Here is a 17,169-nt window from a genome sequence, read left to right as displayed (position 1 = left end):
CCGACTTCAGCTCAGGTCATGATCTCGCGGTTTGTGAGTTCGAGCCCCGCGTCGGGCTCAGTGCTGACAGCTCAGAGCCTGGAGCCTGTTTCAGAATCTGTGTCTCCCTCTCTCTGACCCTCCCCGTTCATGCTCTGTCTCTCTCTGTCTCAAAACAAATAAACATTAAAAAAAAATTTTTTTTTAAATAATACTTCTGATATACTGGGTTAAATAAAATATGCTATTAAAATTAATTTTACTGGTTTCTTTTACATTTTTAATGAGGCTATTAGAAAATTTAAAATTACATATGTGGCTCACATTACATTCCTACTGGACAATATTACTAAAGTGGCTATAAAGACATAGTTCTTGGCCACAAGGAACTTACCACTGATAGGCAGAAAAAAAAGAAGAGAAAGAACCAACCAGAGAGTTGCTGATGAATCAATAAAAACTCATCACAACAAACTGAGAAAAAAATTCAAAAGATAAGTTCTAGCAGCCCAACTGCAAATCATAATCACCAGTGATAGTCTATATATTCAAAGAATTAAATTTAGTACTGGGCAATTGAACATTCAAGGGTAGAGTTTAATAAAATTACAGTTAAGTTATATCAATAAAATAAAACAGTAAGTTTTAAAGTTATGATCCCGGCATGAGATGATTAATTTTAGGGGAGCTGTAAATAAACCTTATATATTTTATTCACTTTGTACTGACTAGTACTTGTTTATTTTAATGTAAACTAAGAAATACATAACGAACAAAAACCTTAAATATTATGAAAAATATAATAAACACATAAAATCCATGATTCCACAGATACTATTATGTGATATTTCCTTATAAAAGAAAATTATTTCAATAAAAGTTTGATTTTTTTAAAAGATTAAGTAATAATAGCATTGGTGGCATGTAGAAAAGGCAAAACTTATAGAGGTTTTAATCAGTATTTTATCAATTATTTGCAATCAATTTGCAAAATGACCTTAACTAAATGTGAAATTATCTTGAAGGTACTGATCAAAACCACTCAGTGACTTAAAGTATATTTACCTTAATAATCTACAAAAGCTCCGCCGATAACTCAGTCGCTGGCTAGCTGCAGCAACACTGGGAGGAAGTGGAGGCCGGGGTGGGAAATAAGCTAGTGTTGCAGAAAATAGTAAGCAGACAACTCCAAATTCTGGGGGTAGGGAAGAAAAAAAAAGAATAAAATGTTAACCAGATAACATAAAAAGTTCAATGTTTCAAGTATTTACTTATCTAACAAATCATCAACTAAGCTCTATGCATAAAAAGATAAGCAAAATACAGTATCTAGCCAAGATAGTTCAGTCTTGTGGAAAAAAAATAGATATGTAAAGATATAAATTTTAGCCCGTGAAAAGTCTGGTAAGAAGTCATACAATGGTATACCACATAGATGAAAAGATTGAGACAGTAAACAATTATTCTATGGAGAAAACATGAAAAATCAACAGTACTGTACTATAAGCCTTTGAAACAGATCTAGGTTGATTAATAAGTACTGTAATCAGAAAGTAAGTATATGATACAGAAATTGTAGGAACAGGCTAGGAGAAGGGTTTTGTTTTTTGTTTTTTTTAAGGTTCTTTATTTTTGAGAGAGAGAGAGAGAGAAAGAGAGAGAGAGAGAAAGAACAAGTGGGGGTGGGACAGAGAGAGAAAATCCCAGGCAGGCTCCACACTGTCACTGTAGAGCCTGATGCAGGGCTAGAACTCACTAACTGTGAGGTCATGACCTGAGCCAAAGTCAGATGCCTAACAGATGGGCCATCCAATCAGTTTAATTGGTTTATTTGATCAATGACTGGATATTCTGAAGCACAGTTTAGGAAAGACTGAATTTATAGGCTGTATGGGGAATTTGAACAAAACAGGAAAGCATCCAAAAATAAGAGAGCAAAACTTAACGAATAAAAAGACTCGCTAATATAGAATATTAAGCGATTAGAAGTAAAACGAACATCCAAACAATGTTAGTTTGGCACTATTAACAAGGAAAAGTTCCTTGCAGTCCTGATCATTCCCTCCACAGTTTTGGCACATGTAAATCCCAACTTCTGTTATGTCCAATTTAGTAGAAAAGCAAGACTCAAATAGAAAAGTTAAGAAACTTGGAATAGAGACCTGCCTGTACCATTAATTAATGTAATTTGGATGAATTCTTTATTCTTTGTGGTCAATAAAGGGACTGGACTAAGTGATTTCTAGAGTCTTTTCAGTTGGATACTCATGATTCTAGGGCTATTATATTCTGAGCAAAAGGTACAATATTCCTATAAGGAATTTAACCATAGAAGATGTCTTTGTTCTCTGTTAGACTGAGGAGCAATAAGAAGATAATGAATTGTTTTAATTTGCAGATATTTTCATTAACAACAATGAATGAGCATCTTCTACACACTTATTGACCATTAGTATTTCTTCTTCTGGGATTGCCTTGTTCACATTCTATTGACATTTTTGACCCATCTTTCTGTTGGCATTTTTGCAAAGAGCTTCAGAGATACACTTTTTAACGTTTATTTATTTTTGAGACAGAGAGAGACAGAGCATGAATGGGGGAGGGTCAGAGAGAGGGAGACACAGAATCTGAAGCAGGCTCCAGGCTCTGAGCTGTCAGCACAGAGCCCGATGCGGGGCTCGAACTCATGGACCGCGAGATCATGACCTGCGCCAAAGTCAGCCGCTCAACTGACTGAGCCATCCAGGCGTCCCCAGAGATACATTTTTTAGTATACTCACAGAATTCTGTAACCATCACCACAATCAATTTTAGAACCTTTTCATCATCCTCCAAAGAAACTCTGTATCCATTCCCCATTCCCAAATCTCCCAGCCCTAGGCAATCACTCGTTTACCTTCCAGTTTCTATGGATTTGAGTATAATGGACATCTCATATAAATGGAATCATACCACATGTGTGGTCTTTGTAACCAGCGTTTTTTACTTAGCATAATGTTTTCAAGGTTCAAGTATGTTGGAGCATGTATCAGTACTTTTATTCTTGTTCATTGCCAAATAATATTCCATTGGACAGATGAAGTACATTTTTTATTCAGTTAGTTAATAGACATTTGGATTGTTTCCACTTTTTGGCTATTATGAATGATGCTACTACAAACATTTGTGTATAAATTTTTGCATGGATATATTTTTACTTCACTTGGGTATATACCTAGAGATGCAATTGTTAGATCATATGATAATATACATTTAACACTTCGAAGAACTGCCCAAACTGTTTCCAATGTGATTGTACCATTTTATTCTGCTACTAGCAATATATGAAGGTTCCCATTTTGCTACTTTTTTACCTACATTTATTTCCCACTTTTTAAAATAGATTTTAAGTAAACCTCCCCACGCAGTGTGGGGCTTGAACTCACAACCTCGAGATCAAGAGTCACATGCTCTACCACCTGAGCCAGCCAGTGCCCCATCCTATTTTATTGATTATAGCATCCTGCTGGATGTGAAGTGTATCTCATTATGGTTTTGATTTGTATTTCCCTAATGACTAATGACAAGCATCTTTTATGGGCTTGTTGGCCATATATATTTTTTCTACGGAGAAGTTTTGAGTCCTTTGCCCATTTTCTAATTGGGTTGTCTTTTTATTGTTGAGTTTTAAGAGTTCTCTATATATTCTGGATATAAGTCCTTTATCAGATATATGATTTGCTACTATTTCTCCCATTCCCAAAGCAAGCTGTCTTTTCACTTTGTTGATGGATATCCTTTCAAACACAAAAGTTTTTAGGGCTCCTGACTGGTTAAGTTGGTTAAGCATCTGACTCTTAGTTTCGGTTCAGGTCATGATCTCACGGTTCACAAGTTCGAGCCCCGCGTCAGGCTCTGTGCTGACAGCTCAGAGCCTGAAGCCTGCTTTGGATTGTTTGTTTCCCTCTCTCTCTCTGACCTTCACCTGCTCATGCTCTCTCTCTTTCTCTCTCTCTCAGAAATAAACATTAAAATTTTTTTTTATTTCAATTTTTTTTCTTTAAAAGGAGTTGTTTAAGGCGGGGAGGGGGGGATTAAATACTTTATATATACCGCAACCTCTGCTTTTGTTTTATTCCCTCTAAAGCATATTTTGAAATGTAAATATCACTGCATAACTCTCTAATGTAAAATTCTTCAGAGTGTGGCGTTTGCCTACAATATAGTGAATTTCAAACCCTTTAGCCCTGCTTAGAAGGCTTGTATGGCCTGGCTTACCTCTCTAGCTTTACCTGTCACTACTCTCACCGAGTCTAAGCCACTCTGGGCTTTGAGTTGCTTGAATATAGCAGGCTCTCACCCCTTACTGGGCTTCTCCTCCATGGCTCTCTCTCTCTCTCTCTCTCTCTCTCTCTCTCTTTCTAGTATATTGTTCCTCCTGCCCACTGTATTTGGCTAACTCCCTATCATCCTTCAGGCTCCAACTTAGGTGCTGCATCATCAGGAAGCTCTACTTGACCTTTAAAATCTAGGTTAGGTCCTCCTCCTCTGAGGTCTCAGAACAATTGTCAGCCTTCATTTATAGCACTTACTACCCTATTTTACAGCTGTTTACCTGTCTGTTCCTTTGGGACACTGTAAGTTCTGTGAGAGCAGGAATCATGTCTACCTCAGTGCCTAGCACAGGGACAGATATATAGGAGGTCAAAATATATCTGTTCACTTAATAAGTGAATAAATTAATAAAAAGTTCATCATAATATAGTTCCTTATCCTTCTAGCCTCATTTTCTGCCACTTGTTACCTATATGCAAAGACACATATTTACATTACTTCAGCCATATTAAATTATGTGCAGTTCTCTGGACATATTGAGTTCTCTCATACCGTATCTGCCTTTGCAGTGGTTATTCCTTCTATACGGAATACCCTACCTCACTGGAACACTTGCTGAACTCCTATGAAATTCTGAACTTTGTTTAATTATCACAGTCTTGGTGAAGCCTTCCCTGACTCCTCAAGTTCCCTCCAATCTCAGGTAGGTTAGGCTTCTCAGGCTCTGTATGTCTATTTGTACTGCAACTGTCTTATCAGTGACCTTACCAATTCTCAGTGCTTAGCACAGTGCTGAGTATATAGTAAAACTTATAAAAAGTTTTCTGAATGCAGAAGAAAATAACAAATAGGCATACAGCAAGGGAGATGTATTTAAGGAGATCTGTTAAGAGACTGTAATAGAAGAGCAGACTAGAACTTTACTCTAGAAATAAAAAGAAAGGACCAAGAAGATGTTTTGGAAAGGTCAATACCCCTTATTAATAGACCAACATACAGAGAATAGGAAGTGGAGAAGAGAATAAACTGTGGGTGACCTATGTATACCAGGTCAGAGAAGAGCAGGGAAATGGCAAGGGAGAAAATGGGCTTGCCAGCTACCAGTAATTTTATATTCTGATAAGATATCTAGAAAAGACACCAGACAATGTGTTATACAGTGCTTAATTGTAAACAGATGGGAAGAGAAAAATTAAGGAATAAACTTCCATGTAGCAATAATACATTTTAAACTTAATAACTTCTTAGAAAGGTTAAGTTTTAAATAGGCATCTCCATATTATATGACAAGAAAAACATGCGTGTATATGTATGTTTTGGAACTCCTAAGTATTTCGTAGGAAGTGATCTGGTGTACAGAGTGGAGTGAAGATTACTGGGATAAAAGACAAAGTAGAGCGGGAAGAAAATAAACTTTAAAATACCTGCATATAATACAGTCTCTATGAGATCTTTAATGTGGGTCCTGCTAGTCTCTGAAGCAAGAAGAGGTGATGTTCCATTGGGGGCTGGAACAACAAGTGGCCCAACTAAAAATGCACATGCTCCACCAAGATAACTGAGCATTGATGCAATGGCTGTGGCAGTGGCCCGTTCATCTGCAGAAAACCACGTCGTAGAGAGAAATGGAGCTGCATTCATTACCGTTGGACCTGCCAATCCATTTAACAACTGTCCTCCATGGATTAATCTGGAATTAAAAAAAATTAAAAGGTTGTGAGGTAGCTGAAGCGGACATTTCTACACAAAAAGAAGTTAGCTAAACTGCAGTTTAACTATGGCAATAAGGATACATGTCTGTAAAGAACAGGACACATCTGAAAGGTAAAGTATGTTGACTCCCCAGGAGTGAGATCAATACAGTAATACTTACCCCTTACTCATTTTACAAATATTTACTGAAGCCTTTGATTTATGCCACATACCAAACTAAATACTCCAAATAACCTTATTTCATTTATTATAACAACACCATGTGGTAGCTATTATTATCTCTATTTGTTGAGATGTTAAAGCCTCTGTTTAGAAAGATTAAGACACTTGCCCAAGTGCTAACAGGCAAAGCAGAGATTTGGACCTAGTTTGACTCCAAAATCCTTCTTTCTACTAGACTGCCATTCATAAACAGACCTAGTAAGTGCCACCAGCCATTCAAAAAAATTATACAGGTGTATTCAACATTTCTTAAACTAAAATGATATTTAAAAAGTACAATGGGGGCGCCTGGGTGGCTCAGTCGGTTAAGCGTCCGACTTTGGCTTAGGTCATGATCTCACGGTCCATGAGTTCGAGCCCACGTCAGGCTCTGTGCTGATAGTTCAGAGCCTGGAGCCTGCTTCAGATTCTGTGTCTCCCTCTCTATCTGACCCTCCCCCATTCATGCTCTCTCTCTGTCTCAAAAATAAACAAACATTAAAAAAAAATTTTTTTTTAAAGTACAATGGAGGGGCACCTGGGTGGCTCAGTCTGTTGAGCATCTGTCTTTGGCTCAGGTCATGATCTCATGGCTTGTGAGTTCAAGCCCCACAGAGCCCTGTGCTGACAGCTCAGAGCCTGGAGTCTGCTTTGGATTCTGTGTCTCCTTCTCTCTCTGCCCCTCCCTGGTTTGTGCTCTGTATCTCTCTATGTGTCTCAAAAATAAATGAACATTAAAAAAAAAAAAAAAAGTACAATGGAATATTACTCAGCCATAAAAAAGAACGAAATCTTGCCATTTGCAATGACATGGATAGAGCTAGAAAGTATAATGTTAAATGAAATAAGTCAGAGAAAGACAAATACCATATGATCTCACTCATATGTGGAATTTAAGAAACAAAACAAACAAGCAAAGGGAAAAAAAAGAGAGAGAGAGAGACAAACCAAGAAAAAGACTTTTAACCACAGAGAATAAATTGATGGTTACCAGAGGGGAAGGAAGGGGGGGGGGCGGGGTGATGAAAAAAAATAATAAAATGCTATAAAACATTTCATGCCTACCCTGTGTCAGGTGATAGGAGTAAAAACAAAAACAAAAAACAAAAATAAACAAAAACAGTCATTATAGTAGCTTCTAATAGAAAAGGAACTGGTTGAGAAACTGGAGGACTTAGGTTCTGGCCCAGCTCTGCAACTAACTAGTTGAATGGTTCTGGGCAATACATCTTTGCGCAATTCCATTTCTTCTCACATAAAATGAGATCAGTCTAAATTCAATATCCATTTATTGAGCATCTGTTAAGGTTAAGCTACTGTCATCACAGGAGTACGACATCCCCCCCCAGTTCTAACTCTGTGGCTTTAACTGTAAGGGTTAGTAAAAAAGTAGTTTCTTGTTTCTATTCCATTCGTTCTCTTGCTCATCTTTTCTCAATATTCTATTTAGTGCTCTATCCTATTCCTTGTCAAAGCCTCTACTCCCATTGCTCCTCCAATTCCCAACATACACATTCACATTCAAGAGTAGCCTTGAAGGAGAAGAGAAGCCAGAAGTCCAAAAAGCATATGCAAGAAAGGGAGGCAAGTCAACCTCTTCTGCCTTGGAGGTAGAGGAATGGGAAGGAACAGTATATGTGATACACATGTGACACTTTTTCCCCCTGTTTTGCTATTCAATCACCAAGAGGACACCAAATCCTTTTTTTAAAAATAACTGCCACCTTACGAGACTTAGAAAAAGTTTTTTGAATATAGAAGGAAATAATAAACAGGCATATGGGAGAGAGGTAGGGCCCTAATGTAGAGGCATAAGTGAGTGGGAAGTGAAATATGTGAATTAGGTCTGCTCAAATTTTTGAAAATGTTGGAAAAATTATTTGAAGACAAAAATAGCCCTAGGCATCATTACTACTACTAAATTAAGAAGACCGAAGACATTTTAAAATCTTCTTGTGAAAGGGGAACTATTTTCTAGATGACAAAAACAATTTACACTGTTTATGAAACTGAATACCTACTCCAAACACCAGTGGGTCCCAAGCTATAACAGAGCAATTTCATCTAGAAATACTTTGAAACAATTATCACTGAGTGGTTTTATTCGTGATTCGTGGTGGCACAACAGACAGTGCATGATGACTCATAGAGTAACCGCTTTGATATTTAATACCTAAAGACATGTTCCTGAAAGGCTCATCTCATCTAGAAGGAGAAGGGCTGGAATAAGTAAATTTTATTGTGCCTAAAAATGTTAAGAGTAGAATGCGAACATGAAAAAAACAATCTGTTAACAAAACAAAAAACAAAACATGATAAAACACTATGAATCCTGAGAGAATTAAGTTGCATAAAACTCAGCTTATTGCCATGGTTTAACTATGTGTTACCTCTCATTGGAATCACAAATAGACTATTTTTTAAGCAGCAAACATAAGTCATACAAGGTGCAAGCTTGTGATAAAAATAGTATCCAAAACAGGTATATCAGCACTAGGGACATTTCAGATGGGTTCTAAGTCTACAAGGTCACTGAACTTGGGGGGCCAACCTAAAACATGAATTGCCAGAGTGAAAAAATCACCTTGGGAATCAAAACATGCTAACTTGGTGTTTAAAATTTATTCTAGGGGCACCTGAGTGGCTCAGTCGGTTGAGCATCTGACTCTTGATTTTGGCTCATATCATGATTTCATGGTTCATGAATTTGAGCCACACGCTGGGCTCTGTGCTTGGGATTCTCTCTCTCTCTCTCTCTCTCTCTCTGCTCCTTCTCTGCACACATTCTCTCTCTCAAAATAAATAAACTTAAAAAATTACTGTAGTAGTTATGTGCATTTTGCATTAAAAGTCATAATGCACAAACACATTCCTTACAAATGAACTCAATAAGGAGAACTGGACCCACAGGATTTTGGGTTAACTCCTGAATTCATGGGAAACTTGACAGGGAAATCTAGACCCTGCTCTTGCCAAATTCTTTGTGTTTTCCAGAGCACAGTCTTATTCTTTTTCACATTTGTATTCTAGAGTCCCTCAGGGCGTGGCAGTTACTAAAATAACTGTTGTCCTGCAATATTAAGATTTTCATATTTGCCTGACACTGTTTTCTGTACCTATCATTAACTTACCCTATTTTATGAAATTAGTCCATAAAATATATATATGTATATATATATATATGTACATATATATATAATATTTTTTTATTTTAGAGACAGAGAGAGAACACATATGCAAGTAGGGGACAGGGGAAGAGGGAGAGAGAATCTTAAGCAGGCTCCATGCTGAGCATGGACACGGGGCTCAGTCTCACGACCCTGGCACCCCTAAAAATATATTTAAAAATAAAATTCACTGTATATCTAAAATCTAGTTTTCCCATTTTAATGGTAATGCAAAATTAGAGGTATGTTTTTTCTGAAAACAGGTGGCCATAAGACTAAAATCATACAAATATTACAATAAACTCTATTCAATGACAATAAAGAAGATGAAATAATTTATAAACGGTTCAATACAAGCTATGTTATTTAATTTGTTCAACAAACATGTACTGAGTGTATGTACTGGGTAGGCATTGTGATGGGAATATGAAATTACAAAGCTAAAGCCCTTGCCCTTCAAATCCTTAGGAGTAGTTTAAGTGTCACCTATCAGCACTGTACCAGGAATATAAAGAAAAAGAAGGCAATAATTAGTCCCGCCTTTAATGCTGTGGGGCCTGTGAGAAGAGTACTAATGGAGGTCCCTCAATATCTTCCTTCTCTTCTGACCTCTGGCTCTGGTCTGACAATATCATCGCATGTATGCACGTGGACCTGAAAGTCAGACTCCAAGCTTTGTCTTCCAAACAGCTGCTCCTTGGCAACCCCTTGAGCCTGGGGAGTACATACCAAGTATGGGGTCCACTCTTGGAAGAACAGACCTGAGAAAAAGGCCTGTTGCTGGCACATCTGGGGTCTTGGGTAGCTAGACTGTGATGAGAAGGGTGGGCACATCCCCCTGGCCCTACAGACTCCTCAGCACATAGGGAATAGTAAAGCTGAAGGAAAGCCAGAGTGGTAACTTTCAGGCAAGGAGCCCAGGGCAAGGACCCTTTGGCAGTACTGACCACCCCAGAAAACAGTGTCAGGCAAATATGAAAATCTTAATATTGCAGGACAGGAGTGATTTTAGTAAGTGCCATGCCCTGAGGGACTCTAGAATACAAGTCCCCAACAACAGTGGGGATATAGAACAGGGGATGGTTTGGGGGACTGTTCTTAGCCATATAATAGATGTGGCTATAGGGAGATGCCTGCATATTGGGAAGGCATATTTAAGTCCATAAAAATGTACAATAAGTGATTCAATATACATCAGAAGCTAAAAAAAGAGATCTGAGCTAAGAGCTATATATTGGGGTTGGGGAACAAACACTGGTGAATAGAAACATACATATATTTTTTATGTTTTTGGGGGGAGAAAGCACAAGTGGGGGAGGAGGGAAGACAGAGAGGGAGACACAGAAGCCGAAGCAGGCTCCAGGCTCCAAGCTGTCAGCACAGAGCCCAGTGCAGGGCTCGAACCCACCAACCGTGAGATCATGACCTGAGCCAAAGTCGGACGCTTAACCAACTGGGCCACCTGGGCACCCCACCAATATTTTTTAAATACAGGAAAAAGAGTCTAGAAAGACAACTAAGAAGGAACAATTACAGAGGTAGAAAAAAAAAAAGGCGAAAGAACAGTACAGCAGCAACTAAGGAGAGGAGGGTTTGAGATGAGGATGAGTGGTTGACTCATCAAGTTCAACAGATCAGGTTAAACAGATCAGGTCAAGTTAAACAGAAAGATCATTTGGTATCTGAAATGTAACCATTAGATTCAGCAACATGGAGGTCATTCATGATCTGAGTAGAGCTGTTTCAGCAGAATGTTGAGGATGAAGTTAACACTTGTGAGGAAATGGAAATTTGGATTTAGACGGTGCTAGTAGTTAGATGCCAGAACAAAAATTAGGTATATAAGCTTGGCAAAGTGACAAGAAAAAAACACCCAAGCCTAAACGAATTGTCTGGACCAAAAAGTCTCCATTGCCTTCACATACTGAAAGGCAAATGCAACTCACTGTGATTGTCCTAATGCTTTTTAGCACTCGTGAAAGCAGCTGGCTTTCAGAAATTAATACCTATTGATCCGGGCTGACTGTCAAGAGGAGTGATTCACAATCTTCAGTAAAAGGAAGCAGATCCCATAATTTAATGTCAATTTTTCTGTGTCATCATTATATGCTTCAGTTTTGTTTTGCAAGTTAAAGTTCCTTGCAGATAAGGACCATGGCTTCTAAATTTGCCACAGTGTCTCACGAAGTGTGGATGCTCTCTAGTAGAACACAGACTGACTCAGGTACAGGGAAGTGGCGTTGCTGAAATACACTACTTGCATTGCAAAACTCTCAGTTACCTAGACACATACATCAGATCCATTTTAAAAAGTTTAAATCCAGTGATACAAAAACCAAGATGATTAACAAATATTCTGGCAATAAAACTTAAAAACAAACAAACAAACAAACAAACAAACAAAACCAATACTACACTGAGGGTGGTAAACGCATGGTCAATGCAAGTGAGGTAGACCCGGGAAGGGTGGAGAGAAGTTAGGATGGAGGCAGCTCCTGGGCAACAAGCTGTGCAGCAGAAAGGGAGCTCTCCAGACAGTTGACTCAGTAACTCACGGGCTTTAACTCTTGCCTCCTCACCTGAAACTTCACACCTGATAGTGGCCAATACACATTCACTGTTAGGGGAATGCAAGTCTCGAACTCTGCAGGCCAAGATGTGACAGATCTGCCAAAGGCAGGTGTGCTGCCCTCTTTCTTCATCCCAGTCTCCTCTGATTCCTTGATTTATTCCCTCTCACCTTTCCCCAATGCTCTTTTTCCCCCTTTTTCACCTTTTTTCCTCCTACCTAGCTTCTGCCTACTTCTGAGGCCAAGTTTGTCTCATCCTCACAAGTCAGGTGGCAAAATGGGTGAGAGAGTGATTTCCCTAACAGGCTGAGAGGATAATTAAAGACCTGGAGTTTTCTCCAGCAACAGCAGAACTAGATGGTAGAGAGTAGGAAAACCAGGTGCTGCCCCCTAGTGTCAGAACTCCTGAGGGTTGCTAGCCTTTGGTAGGCCTGGGGGGGTGGGGGACAGGAGGGAAGGGGTATGGGGAAGGGAACTACAGACAGCCTCACAAAATCCTGCTCTTGCCCTGTGCACCTTCACCTTCAGCCCTCAATTAGCAAACCCCATCTCCCCCAACCCCCCCCACCCCCTGCCGCCCAGGCCTCAGTGGCACGTGGGATGGCATTTGCGCACAGCCACATTCCATTTCATATCATTCACTATACTACAGCTTTTCAGACAAATGCCAAGAGCTAAAGTTCAAACTGAAGATCCACAGCTCATGGTTTTCTAATGTACTTGACATTTTAGTTTGTATTTAATGATATTCTGGTATCCTAACCTTTTGCTTTCTGACATCCTGGAACAAATACTTGGGATTCCTCAACTATCTTCTATTTAGAATTCGAATTTTTATAGCTGGAAGAGACTTCAAACCTCATCTAGATAACCCACCTCTGCATTTTACAGATATAAAAATTGAGTTCCAGAGAGGCTAATACATTTAAAATCATACTTATAATTTTATAACTTTCTTTTCTCCAAAAAGTATTGGGGGAAGCTCCAAAGTTATAAGTAGCTAATGGCTAAGCCAGGACTGGAAAATAATATAAAATCTGACTTAATCAGTCTACAAATCTCTCTACTCTTCCAACATGGTCTCATTCTCAGAGTTCTCTTAACATTATTAATAAAAATCATTGATTGTTAAGATAACTCAAGGTTCTCAGATCTAAAGGCATGAAAGTAGCTAGCATATTTTTTTTTCTATGCATATATCTACTTTAGAAATCTATTACAACTAGCAGTAGTGATAATTGGTTTAGAAGATAGAAAATAGATAGAAAATTGGTTTAGAAACACAGTAGATACTTCCTCAGTGTAAGTCCAGCATTCTTAACTTTATGTATTTTTAATACAAAATAATTTAGAATTGACAACAATATTTACTTCTAAGACTCAATATGCCAATGTTTCAAAAACTTTCTCCCAATTCCTAATCATCCTGCATCAGAGTAAACTGGTGTGTTATAGAATTTCATGGATTTTGAAAATGGCAGAGGGCTAGAAATAGTTTTCCTTTATCTAGTCCAAGAAGATATAGGGCAAAAGAAGGGTGAGAGATGTCATGAATTACTTACTGAAAAAAGGAAGAAAGGAAGAAAGAGTTGATGGTGGAAAGGAATAAGCCTTCTAAAGACTGCTGTTGCAGTCTTCAGTTTTAAGAAAATCTATTTCAGGGGCCCCTAGGTGGTTCAGTTGGTTAAGCATTCGGCTTCGGCTCAGGCCATGATCTAGCAGTTTGTGAGTTTGAGTCCCGCATCGGGCTCTGTGCTGACAGCTTGGAGCCTGGAGCCTGCTTCGGATCCAGTGTCCCCCTCTCTCTCTCTGCTCCTCCCCTGCTCACACTCTCTCTTTCTCTCTCTCTCTTAAAAATAAAATAAAAAACACCCCCCCCAAAAAAAAGAAAAAAGAAAAAAATTAAGTTCACCAACTCAATTACATAGCCCAGACAACCATACTAATGTATTTAAAACAAATTTTATGTTAATGTTTATTTATTTTTGAGAGAAAGAGAGTGCAAGGGGGGGAGGGGCAGAGAGAGAGGGAGACACAGAATCCAAAGCAGGCTCTAGGCTCTGAGCTGTCAGGATGGAGACCAATGCAGGGCTTGAATCCACAAACTGTGAGATCATGACCGGAGTCAAAGATGGACACTTAACCGACTAAGCCACCCAGGAGCTTCTTTTTTTCTTTCAGTTCTCCCCCCCACTCCCCACTCCGCCCCAATGCATCTCTCGATACTTAAGCATAGGTAACCACAAAAACCATACTGAATATACAGTTTTATCCACTAAGTCACTTTAACTTCATAGTCTGTCATAAGCATCTTCTCATTAAAGATTCTTGGTAATCATAACAGCATGACAGTTTACTATGCAGATATACAAAACTTATTTAACCATTTTCCTAATGTTTGCTACTTACTTGCTAATATTAATAATGCTGTTGTGACAATCTTTGTATGTAAATATTTGCTACTTCCCAAATTACTTCTTTAGGGTCAATAAGTCAAAGGATATGAACATTTTAGGTTTTATGAAACATACTCCCAAATTGTTTTCAGAAGGATATGTAGTAATTTATATCCCCATTAGTTGTGATTGATGTTTGTCTCACCAGCATTAAGTGTCACCAGCATTGAGTGTCACTATTAAGAACACACACACACACATACACACAAATAACTTGGTGTTTAGTTTTCTAATGCTCTTGTAACAAATTACCATAAAACTTGTGGCCTTAAAACAACACAAATTTACTATCTTACAGCTCTGTAAATCAGAATCCAACATGGGTCTCACTGGGCCAAAATCAAGGTGTCAGCATGGCTATGTTCCTTTATAGAGGCTCTAGAGAATAATCAGTTTCCTTGCCTTTTCCGGTTTCTAGAGGCCCCCTTCCTGTTTTCAAAGCTAGCAACAGAGATTTGAGTCCTCTCAGGCTGCATATCTCTGACTTCCTCTTCAGTCTCTTTTAAGGACTTTTGTGATTATACTGAGCCCACATGAATAACTCAGGATAAGCTCCTTATTTTAAGGTTAGCTGATTAGCAAACTTAATTCCATCTGCAACCAAAGCATTCCCTCACCATGTAACATAACATATTCATAGGTTTCAGAGATGAGAGCATGGATATCCTTTGGGGCTGGGGGCATTATTCTGCCTACCACACTTGGTAAGGCCAAAAGGCATCTCCTCATTTTAATCTGCATTTCTTTTTTGATTACTGGTCTTTTTTCCCTACTGGTGTATTGCAATCTTTCTCATTTTGAGTGAATGCTTTATATATTTATCTACATTATTTACCTGCATTTTAACTGGGTACATGGCTGCTGAGCTGTATTTCTAGACTCTCTTACAGAAGGGCTTTAATCTGTTTTAAGACAGGGGTGGCCATGTGACTAAGTCTACAATGGGACGTGAGTACAAATGACATATACAACCTCTTCGTCATCACGTAAAGATATAGTCATTGCCCTGGATGTCCTACTTCCCCTTCCTGTGGGCTAGAATGAGAGTATGACTATGAGCCGACTTCAACCACTTGGACGAGGACATCCCTCTAGGGGATGTTACAGCAACAACAGAAAAGAAACTTGGGTCCTTGGAGGGCCTTGTGGAACAGAGCTGCCTACCTGCTTTGAGCAAATCTCAAACAATCCACTATCTTTTAGACTGCTTTTTTTTTTTCCAGAGAAAAATAAACTTCTATCTCATTGAGTCTGTGTATTTTTGGTATCTTTATTATATAGCTTAGCTTTTTATACCTTACTAATGCATAGGCTGTCAATAAATGCTGACTGTTGAATTATGAATTAAAAGGATGAAATCTGGAAACCAACATTTGTTATTTATGTATACTGTATCTGTTTTTCCATTCACCCTCCTAAATTGCTTATATATTTTTATATTATTCTATCGGTTATCTATCATACTTGCAACACATATTTTTCCCAGTTTGCGTTTTAACTTTGATTTGTTTTGAAGCATAAAGGTTCAAATGTTTATGTAGTCAAACCTATAAATCTTTCCCTTTGTGATATTTTTCATGGTTTTTATGCTTGGAAAAAAGAAATCTCTTTAGAGATAAGATTAATTTTCCCTGATACTGTCTCCCTGTTAAATACGCAGCTCATCATTCCATCTGGAATGTATTTTGATGTATGTAAGGTAACCAAATAAGTAACTGATTTTCCCAAACACATATTAGATAAACCTACTTAATAAAATATGATTTAATAACCTACTGACTTATAGGTTTTTAATTATGTTAAATTATTACCAACATCTACTACTGGCCTATTTTGTTCCTATAATGATTTTGTTGCAGATAAAATAACATTTTAATTGTTTGTTCCTTTTGACATTAAGAGAAAAAAAATCTAGGGCAAATCTTTATTCAAAAGAAAAAAATTGGGATTTACAACAGACTCTGAATATATTCCTCATAACTTTCAACTCAGCCTACTCTGGGAATCCTATCAACATGTGTGATTATGATTATGTAAAGTAGGGAAGGAGAGGGGTATGATGAGGGAGGGGCCCATGGGGAATTCTAGAATTCTAACTTAGGTAATGGGTACATGGCTGCCTGTTTTATGATTGTTTCCCTGAAGTGTACATATATGTTTATGTACTTTTCTATACGTATATTATGTTTAACCTAAACAAAGTAAATAAAAATATTCATATAAGATACTGAATGGGCCCTTGGAAGAAATGTCTCAAAAATCACCATATCCTAAAGATAACCAAAAGAGGAAAAAGTATTATCCACAGCTTTCTAATTTTTTATCCTGTTAACTGCTAATGAAGATGAGTTATCTTTGCCTACCAATCTCCCTCATCCAGAGCCCATATTACCACCATGCAGAAACAGTAGTGAAACTTGACCCCTGGAGGCTTAAGAGTGAAACTGCAGCAAATAAAATTATTGAATAAAGGCTAAATCTTAATCTGCTTCAAGACATTAAATATATTATGTGACTGTACTGCAGGATGGACAAGCACAATGCAATGTGCTTAATCATTTAAAGTGAGGATGCTAGAACTTAGGGAGTAGTTCTGAAACTTAAATGAACATAAAATTAACTAAAGGAGCGTGTTCAAACTGTTGATTCTGGAGATTCATTCCAGAGACCACATCAGTGGAACTACAGTGGGGCACAGGGATCTGCATTTTTAATAAGTAGGTAGTCTGTAAACCATACTTTTAAAAAACACTGACCTAAGGAAATCTG

At 38.1% G+C, this 17,169-nt stretch overlaps 1 protein-coding gene across 1 annotated transcript in view; it reads right to left on the bottom strand.

The window, feature by feature from the left end:
• SLC49A4 (solute carrier family 49 member 4) overlaps positions 1 to 17,169 on the bottom strand; it is an 88,519-nt gene that overhangs the window by 56,306 nt on the left and 15,044 nt on the right. Inside the window, exons 3-4 of the mRNA XM_015082255.3 lie at positions 5,718 to 5,983; positions 1,045 to 1,174 (exon numbers count right to left, since the gene is read on the bottom strand). Coding sequence (XP_014937741.3) covers positions 1,045 to 1,174; positions 5,718 to 5,983 — 396 coding nt within the window. The remainder of the gene's footprint in view (positions 1 to 1,044; positions 1,175 to 5,717; positions 5,984 to 17,169) is intronic.

This window comes from Acinonyx jubatus, chromosome C2 (assembly GCF_027475565.1).
Source record: "Acinonyx jubatus isolate Ajub_Pintada_27869175 chromosome C2, VMU_Ajub_asm_v1.0, whole genome shotgun sequence".
NCBI classification, from domain to species: Eukaryota; Metazoa; Chordata; class Mammalia; order Carnivora; family Felidae; genus Acinonyx; species Acinonyx jubatus.
Note: the sequence above shows the minus strand (reverse complement) of the source record. Positions and strands in the feature narration are given on the sequence as shown.